The sequence below is a fragment of the Danio rerio genome, chromosome 25, assembly GCF_049306965.1.
Source record: "Danio rerio strain Tuebingen ecotype United States chromosome 25, GRCz12tu, whole genome shotgun sequence".
NCBI classification, from domain to species: Eukaryota; Metazoa; Chordata; class Actinopteri; order Cypriniformes; family Danionidae; genus Danio; species Danio rerio.
The window spans coordinates 30867501-30877364 of record NC_133200.1 but is presented as its reverse complement, the minus strand read 5'-3'; the positions used below and the strand labels follow the sequence as shown (position 1 = coordinate 30877364).

Sequence of the window (9864 nt, the reverse complement as noted above, 5' to 3'; positions counted from 1 at the left end):
GTTGTGTTCTAATTACTTGTAACATGATATCACATATATTTCAATACCTATTACAGTGCTGTTTTTTTTTCAATTGATTATGAATAATTAAACGCTTGTTTTCAATATTCAAATGTAGCTACATCAAACATTATAGCCTGTGGGTGTAATTATTTATGAAAAGAAATGACTGACTACAGTCATATTTACATATATGTATCATAGCCTAATACACGATCTCGTCGAACGTGTTGCTAAACTTTTTCTCTCTGTGTGTGGTGGTCTGTGGGCGGCGCGCGCACTTCCAGCGAAACTCACTGTACGCGAAGCGATGCGTTTCATCCGGACGCTCTCACATCCATGCGGAGGAGAGCGGAGTGGATCTGACCGATGAAGGGGGCATCTCCTCCTGTTACCCAACCAATGTGATACCCTCCGGCACTCCGGGAGAGGAGTTCCTCTGTTGTCGCGCTCGTCTTTACCCCGTTTACTCTTTCAGGCAGCATTTCTCCTTATTTTGAGAATAATGGAAGCGCTTGCGACGAGATGCGCATTCTTTCTTGCGCAGATCGCACTCTTTAGTAACACAGGTACGTAAAGCATCAATGATTTCTGTGTTACCTGATATTGTTTCAATTGTTTGTGGTATTGTGAGTGGTTAGTTTGTGTATAATGCTCTGGAAGTGCGTAATGCGCTGAGTGTTTGTTCACCAAGCGTATTTCGACTGAACTTGACGTTCAAACTTTAAACTTTCATATAGCTAACCGGCATTTATTACAAAGTTGACAAAGCTGTTATTTTAAAATAAGCTACGTTTTGGCAATTAGGTTATTGTTATTTTTATTTTCTACTGAATTGTTTCGTCATACAATAATGCAGGCAAATATGCTTTATAATTATAGCTTCATACCTAACCAAGTGTTGTATTTTAAGTAAAATTATAAAGACTGCTGTTTTTTGTTTTTGTGATGTTGAAGTAACAACTAGCTACTAAGTTCATGCTTTTAGTGTCTCTGAATATAGTCACATATGGACTAAATCAAACTTAAACTCACGTGTACAGTATATTACAACGAATCTTACAATGAGTCTTTCTCATGTTTGGTTTTCAAAAGCACTCTGGAAGATTGTGTGGCTCATTTCATTCTGGTGACTGGTGAATGTGTGTGTGTGTGTGTGTAGGAGTCATATCATAGTCTTCTAGAAAAAGCTGTTGTATTTTATATGAATCTCTGCCATTTCATGGGTGCTGTTATGATGCATAAAGATGTTATGGAATTTGCCAAGTTACTACCACCACTAATAACACACATCAAAGACTACACACTGGTGTAATTAGTTACTTAACTTCAACAATTAGTAAACCTCATTCATACAGGCCAATAGATGTCAGTAAAGTTCAAATCTACCGACTCTATTGAGACTTTAAATTTATTATTGTACATTTCCTAATTATTGGAAACTAGTTAAATACTATATAGAGAAAATGGGATGTAGAAGAAATGTGTCTATGGCTGTGTTTAGAGGTTTTAAAACAACTCCTTTCCACCCTTGATAAGCACTAGAAGGGGAGGCCATTTTAGAGTGTAATCCAAAGCTTGCAACAATAGAATTATTAAGTATCATGACTAAAGAGGTTGGTAATACTACTAGTATGTCTGCTACTTCTACTACTACTACTAAATATTTATTTGCAACAACTGAGTGCTAAATGTGAACGAAAAACGTTTTATAACCGAATCATATCTGCCAATGTTTTGTTTGTAGTAATGCCCTACAACCTTCAAAGAACTTGTTTCAAGGGTTCTGCTCTTTGAAGAAGGATGCTAACTTCCAACTAATGTGTCCAATGCTAACTTGAAATTTAATTTAGTGTCTACTAATTTAGATTTTAGTACACAATTTGGTTCTAAATTAACAAATGCCAACATTGTTCAAATCGCTCCTATGCGCAGTTCGATAGAAAGTGACAAATTCTTATACAAACCCAGAATCCTCGGCTCATTATTTTGTCTGCTTCTGTTTCAAAGTGCCATGAAAGCGACTGATATGCCTGGTTTAATCTTTTGGATGCTGCCTGAGACAAAGCCCCTAAAAGCTAGCCAAAGCCATTTTACTTAGGCCATGGAAAAAGCCCTTTTGTAAGTCAGCTAGTGAACCAGGATAGCAAGTTGGTACCTGCTGAAAAAGGGCTCAGCTGCTCCCTCGTCCCTATACTTTTCTTCTTTTCAGTTTGGTGCTCTAAATGATGCCATGATGAAATGTGTGGCACAAAGGAAGGGCTGAAGCTTTAGGATGCAAGCTAGTGAATGAAATTTCTCTCTCACCATCTGTCTTCCCAAGTGCTGTACTAGAGCTAACAAGTTTTTTTTTCTTCTACACTTTTTTGGCACTGCTCTGTTTTTCCACTGAAAAAGTCCCTGTGTTGTTTGTCGGGTCTTGGGTTTGTGACAGATGGTAGTTGTGGACTGTAAAGCTGTCAGCCCGGGGTTCATGCGTCCCCTCCCCTGCATATGCCTCATGTGTGTCCACCTGTGAGGGACGTGTGGCAGTGTGTGTCTCTACATGCTCCAATTAGTGTCCAGGCAGAACAACATTTTGGGCTTGGAGGTGAAATGTGTCACTTTTTAATGCTAAAATACACTGTGCTCTCCAAGAGTGAACCAGGAGATGAATTGGGGAGAAAAGGATCTAATTGGATTGTGAAATATGGTTGTTGCATAGTAGAATAGAAATGTAATTCCAATTTGCTAAAATAGCATATAGCCATTGGACTATCCAGCTGATTGGCCTTAGTGATGTCACCTGTAAAGGCAAGTTGTTTTGTTTCATTTTTCCTCACTCTTCATCTGTATTTACACAATTTCAAATAAACCATTAGTCTAATGTTTATTCATAATTTCAGTGACTTTCTGCATGTTCATCACACCAATAATTGGTGATTAATAATTAATAATCAATAATTATGAGTGACTCACCAAATCAATAGGTCTGTTAAAAATGATTTATCCAGGAACTAATAAATCCAAATGTTCCAAACAGTCACATAAACATTCAATCAGTGCTAGTGTATTAAAGAATGAAACAAGTGAATCTCTTTATGAGTTTGAATAACTAATTCAAGTGATCCATTCAAAATCACTGAATCTGCTACTAGCTGATATTCAGTGATATCTGAAACCATCAATCTGTTTTTAAAGACACCTTTTAAATTAATATGAATCCCAAAAAATGTAAAAGTTGAAAGTAAAAACTTGTTTGAGAATAAAAAAAAAAAACTAATTTAGGGTATGATTTACTGGCTAAAATCAAAATGATATTTGATATATCAGGGGTTGCCACAATGAACTACCTATTACTCTAGCATATAATTTACAGTATGCACTTCCAGCCACAACCCAGCACTGAGGGTGCACTAACTTGTGAATCCCGAGTTATGGAAACACCCATACACTATCATTCACACACATACTCAAAGACTACGGACAATTTAATTCATTCAATTCACCTATACCACATGCCTATGGACTGTGGGGGAAACCAGAGTACCCAGAGAAAACCCATGAATTAACACATGGAGAATAGGGTTGGGCGATGTTGGCGATGTTGGCCAATTTGGCATCGTACGATGTCTAATATGAAACATCGCAATGGACGATGGCATCGTTGTCATAGGCGGAGGTGAATTAATTAATTAATCCATTTTCTTGTCAGCTTAGTCCCTTTATTAATCCGGGGTCGCCAAAGCGGAATGAACCGCCAACTTCACAAGCACATTTTTTTACGCAGCGGATGTCCTTCCAGCTGCAACCCATCTCAGGGAAACATCCACATAGACCCATTCACACACACTCATACACTACGGACAATTTAGCCTATAACAATTCACCTGTACTGCATATCTTTGGGCTGTGGGGGAAACCGGAGCACCCGGAGGAAACCCACGCGAACGCTGGGAGAACATGCAAACTCCACACACAAACGCCAACTGAGCCAAGGATCGAACCAGCGACCAAGCGACCTTCTTGCTGTGGGGCGACAGCACTACCTACTGCACCACTGCGTCGCCCGGTAAATTAATAATTTATGAATAATTAATTAATTCATAACGAATGCATTATTTGTAGCCTACCGTTTCAACTACCTGACCCGCATGGTCTTTGTTTTACCCATAAATAAATCATAAATAATTAAAGATAAGTTGCACACAAATTACCACCTGTCAATCACTTTTTCTGCGAAAGGTTGATGGGTAAAAAAGGTGCACAACCAACAGTATCTGAGTTTTTCACTAAAATTACTAAGTACAAGTGTGAAAGTGAAAGATTGAAGCAGTGTACTGATGCTGTGACACGTTACCTGATAGATTCGAAAGAGTGAAGAGTCGTTAGATAGAGACAAGATTAATTAAATATCACGATTAATAACTATAGTGAGACACGATCCAGCGGTACATCCTTGATAGACTGTCCAATGAGCGCATGAGAGTGTGTGTGGCTTTGTCTGTGTGTGGCTGTGTGTGGTCACATGATGTGTGTTTTCAGTGGACGGATGGCAGTTCAGAAATGCTGGCTAAAACACGTTGTGGATGTGGATCATTTTCGTTCTAAAATGCCATTTTAATACTAAGACGTATTAGTGTAAATGGGGCCGAAGTGTGTGTTTTTCGCGAGCGGGTTTGCAACGGGGGCAGGGCAGAGGATGGGGGATGCCGGCTCAGCATCGTGTTGTCTATTGGCCATCGGTGATGGACGATGGCACCGTCTATCGGCCCAAGCCTAGTGGAGAATATGCAAACTCAACACAGAAATGCCACCTGTTCCAGCAACCTTTTTTTTTTGCTGCGAGTGACAGTGCTAACCACTAAGCCACCATTAAAAAAAATTTATGAAACAAATGACAATTTTTATGTGTGTGTCACAAGAATCATTCATTCATTTGATTTATATAAAACCTCAATTTATGTCATGTGATTGAAATTATTTTATTGATTGAATTTGGAATAACACTCTACAACTAGCCAGTGGTCGATTCATTGAGTCATTTACTTAATTAATTTGTTAAAGAGCACTGATTTATTAAGAAACAACCCAAGTGATAACTGATTAATCAAATCATTTACAATTTTTTAAAAAAATCATTCATTCCTTTATTTGTATACTTTGAGAAAAAATAATTGTCCTTATTTTGACTTAATGCAAATGAATCATTACTTACCTATATACTAGATTCTGAATGTGATCCACATTTATTTTTGATCGGCTCAGTCCCTTATTTATCAGAGGTCACCAAAGCGGAATGAACCACCAACTATTCCAGCATATGTTTTAGACAATGGATGGCCTTCCAGATGCAACCCAGTAATGGGAAACACACACTTAAACACTATGGCCAGTTCATCCAATTAACCTATACCATGTCTTTGGACTGTGGGGGAAAACAGAGCACCTGGAGGACACGTGGAGAACAGGCAAACTCCACATAGAAATGCCAATAGGCCTAGCCAGGACTCGAACCAGTGAGCTTCTTGCTGCGAGGAGACAGTGCTAACCACTGAGCACCATGCCACACATACCACAATATAGATTTCCATGTACTGAACTTTTATTACTCAGTCATGCCTAGGTATATCCAGACTTTCATTCTACACTCAAGATTTTTGCTGCTTGTTCAAACTACCTATTTAAAACTTAATTTGTGTTGGAACAACATATATGAAATAGTTTGTAACCCTGATTTTTTCCCCTTTACATTTTCACATGAAAAGCATAAAAAGCTTACACATATCCCCTTTGAACCGATGTAGTCCTTTTGTTTTCTTAAAAATATCCGTTGATGACCAGCATTATTTTTTTGTTTGTGTTGTTTTCTTCTTTTTGCTCTTTGGTGGGGTACTTGGGCCAGCTTGGCATCAAGACCCCCTGTCTGAATCAGCTTTTGAAAATGGGAGCAGATCTCCCCTCCACGGCAGTGGGGGCATTTGATGAACAGATTATTCGGTATTAAGCTCAAGCACATTCACTCAGGCATGCGGAGGGGAATCACTGAGCCTCGGAGTCCTGTCTTTTCTATCCTTCCTGAGACAGTGGAGGGGCAGAGGCTGAATGGACCGGGGCGGTGGATGGGATAGTTTTAAAGAGGGGGGTCCAGTGGCAAGCCAAAACTTTGCAGCGTCCTGCCCATGGCCTTGAGCCAGTTCCTCTTAGTGAATTATGCTGTCAGCTGCTCGATTTGTTTTGTGCCTGGCTGGCAAGAGGCGGCCGGTGCTCGTGGACATGCAACAACGTAGGGTGTCTGGACTGAGAGGGGGGTCTTATTGTATGTGGCATGTGAGTGTGACATTCAGGAGGGCCCCTGATTTGTCCCAGTGGCGGTGCTCCCATGTCACAAAGGATGGATGAGCGAGTCGGGGGACTTTTGTGTGTCTGTGTGGGAGAGATGGCTTAACTTGAACTGAGTGTCAGAGGCTTTCCTCTTTGCACTCTTTTATTGCAAACACCTATTGAGAGCAATGCTGACTGTATTTATGGAGTCAAAAGGGATGGTTTGGCCAAAACTGAAAATGAATTGACTCATATTGATGTTCTTCCAAACCTGCATTACCTTGTTTTATGTAGAAACCAGCTTGATCTCAAGATAAATTATATAGTTTTCAATAGTTTTAACCCAATCTTATGACGAAATGTAACAATTTCATGTATTATTTTGATTTATTTGTATGAAAACCCCACCCCTCACCCTACCCCTCATTGGATATTGAGAAAATCATACTAAATGTATGAATGAGACTGTACAAATTAATACAAATTACTGAATCAAAAAGTAGCAAACTGCCATGAGATTGCCTTTACGTATTGGTGGAAAGTGGCTAATTCGTACAAATTCATAATTATTTAGTAAAAATGTTACAAATTGCTGTGATCTATCCATCTCTGTCTGTTTGACTCTCCACCCATCCATTGATACGTCTGTCTGTCTCCATTCGTCCGTCCGTCCATCCATCCATTCACCCATCCCTCCATCCATCCATCCATCCATCCATCCATCCATCCATCCATCCATCCATCCATCCATCCATAGTAAAAACAATACATTTCCTTACACATTTTATTTCCTCATGCATTAGTAAATACTAATTTTACATAATTTTCTTATTAAACCATTGCCCTGTATCATGAACCCAGGTTAGCTGGCTATGTAGTTAGGTTTCAGTTTAGTTTGCACTGGGTTTTAAGTACCATGAAGGTAGCTCGGCTCAGCTCGTCTGCTGCATAATATCATTACAACGAAGAGCTATTAAAGTCAAGCTGCCTTCATTTTACCTAAAACCGAAGATTGGTGCAAATTTTTTTTGTTTTTCACATTTATTCATCTTAAGAGATTGCTTATTTTACAGACAGATTTAGCGGAATTTAGCGAAAGGATCGGTAAAGGACCTTGAGCCAGGAATCCATCAATCAATGAGTCACCATAAGGCCCTTGATGCTATGTGTCGACACACTAACCAGGCTATTTGCGCTGACGATAGGTGCAAACTAAACAAACTTAACTTGCTAGCCAGCTGCATGTTACCAGCCCCAGATCTGTTTTGGGGCACAGTTTTAATAATAACTGATAAAACTTTAAACAGAGACATGCATTTGAATTTACTTAGCCAATCAATTCACAGAAATTCTGGATATTTTTAAACAATTGTGTTTAATAGAGAAATTCATACAGTTTAAAATTTCTTGTCGTTTTTTATTTGATTGTGCTATTTACAATGCTTAATGGGATTATCGTTCATGATCTGAATACTTTTTTAAAATTCCTGGGAAAATAATGTCAAAAATATTTTCACCACTAGTGGTTTTGAAAAAAATAAGTGATATTTAGAAAACTTAGCTTTTAAATAGCAAAAGGGCAACTGGTTAACCTACTATACTGTGCAACCTCCTGGCAATGCTGCCTTCGAACTTCCATGAACACCAAAGGTGAAGTGTAGCAATGCTTTGCCATAAGTACATAATCCATGTATTCCACCACTGCCGCACTACTTGTGTTTTCTTCATAAAATATAAAAGTGAAATTCACCTTATCATTTAAATGTCCTGTGAAGTAATTTGAAATATAAAGACAGGGTGGCACAGAGAGTAGCCCCCAGGCGCAGCCAAAAGTGTTTCGTTCTTATTACAGCATTGCCAGTGAGAGTAGTTGAGCCCAAGAACATATAGAAGCATATAGGCTGTTTCTCAGTTGCAAGAACGCAGAGAACGGACTTGCGTTCTTGTGGAGACCGGTCTTGCTAGATGTCCTCGGAAGAACGAACTCAGGAGACTGCGAGGGCAGAGAACGCGTCCTTTGAGAATTGAGATGCTGCGTTCTTCCTGATGGTCACATGACCTTCACGTGTTTTAAATAGTAAATAATTTAAACATTATAGCCTTCATACAACGATTTATTGTTTTTCCCCTTTTCAAAATATATACTTTGCATAAAAACCATTATAAATATACTCTGCACAATATAAATAAAACAGATTTTAATACAAATTTCAGCAAACAAACACCCTTAATGTGTTTATTCCTTTATAAAGATATTCATGGTAAAGTTTACTTTCACCGTTTCATTTAGGCAAACTCCTGAGGTAAATATCTATGAACTTTAATAAGTAATCTAGATAAAATGCAGCGCTTCCCACCTCCAGTCGCAATGACTTCTGGGACTTCCAGAGCGAGTTCGGTGCTCAAGTCTGCATCAGTGCGTCCTCGATATCAAGATCACATCCAGGAAGTTTCATATGTCCTCCGTACTTGCGGTCTTGAGTATTGGAACTGAACTTAGGCAGCTGATGATGATGTTTCATGAGAACGCGAGGACGCAAGACCGCTGAAGAACGCATATTGAGAAACAGCCATACACTCACCAGCCACCATATTAGGTACACCTGTCTTTAACACAGATTTCTAATCAGCCAATCACATGGCAGCAACTCAATGCAATTAGGCATGTAGACATGGTCAAGACGAACTACTGCAGTTGAATCAAAGTATCAGAATGGGGAAGGAAGGTGATTTAAGAGACTTTGAACGTGGCATGGTTGTTGGTGCCAGACGGGCTGGTCTGATTTTTTCAGAAACTGTTGATCTTCTGGGATTTTCATGCACAACCATCTCTAGGGTTTACATAGAATGGTCTGAAAAAGAGAAAATATCCAGTGAGCGACTTTTCTGTGGGAGCAAATACCTTATTGATGCTAGAGATCAGAGGAAAATTCTGCTGCAACATTCGGATGGTTGGGTCAGAATTTGGCAACAACAAGAAAGCATAGATCCATCATGCCTTGAATCAACGGTTCAGGCTGCTGGTGGTGTGAGGTATATTTCCTGGCACACTTTGGGCTCATTAGTACCAATTGAGTATTGGGTCAACGCCACAGCCTACCCGAGTATTGTTACTGACCATGTCCATCCCTTTATGACCACAGTGTATCCATCTTCTGATGGCTACTTCCAGCAGGAAAACACAACGTCATAAAGTGTGAATCATCTCAGACTGGTTTCTTGAACATGACAATGTACTCAATGGCCTCCACAGTTACCACTTCTCCAACTTGGTACTTTTAAGGCATACCGAATAAAGTGGCAGTGAGTGTAAAAGTCTTGAAGGGGGTGAAACATGTGAGAGACTAGAAAGCATTTGTTTGGTCAGAATATTTGATGAGATATTGAACATTCAGGCAGAAGTGACAAACAGCACGCTTTGAACGTTTATATTTTTAAATACGAATTTTGTCACTGGTTCGGAGCACACCAGCCTTATAGATATCCTTAAAACTAACATACTTTGTGTCCAACCAATGAAAGTCTGTCTCTCTGTCATTCTCTCGGGAATCTCAGCATCTT

General features: G+C 39.3%; 1 protein-coding gene across 7 annotated transcripts in view; it reads left to right on the top strand.

The window, feature by feature from the left end:
* The first annotated feature begins 319 nt into the window (after window positions 1-319).
* ptprz1a (protein tyrosine phosphatase receptor type Z1a) overlaps window positions 320-9864 on the top strand; it is a 155572-nt gene continuing 146027 nt past the window's right edge. For all 7 annotated transcript variants that reach the window (XR_012400446.1, XM_073943220.1, XM_021470701.3 and 4 more), the window contains exon 1: window positions 320-569. Coding sequence is in view for 6 of the 7 variants with exons in the window: in XM_073943220.1 (XP_073799321.1) it covers window positions 506-569 (64 nt within the window). In the remaining variant the exon portion in view is untranslated. The remainder of the gene's footprint in view (window positions 570-9864) is intronic.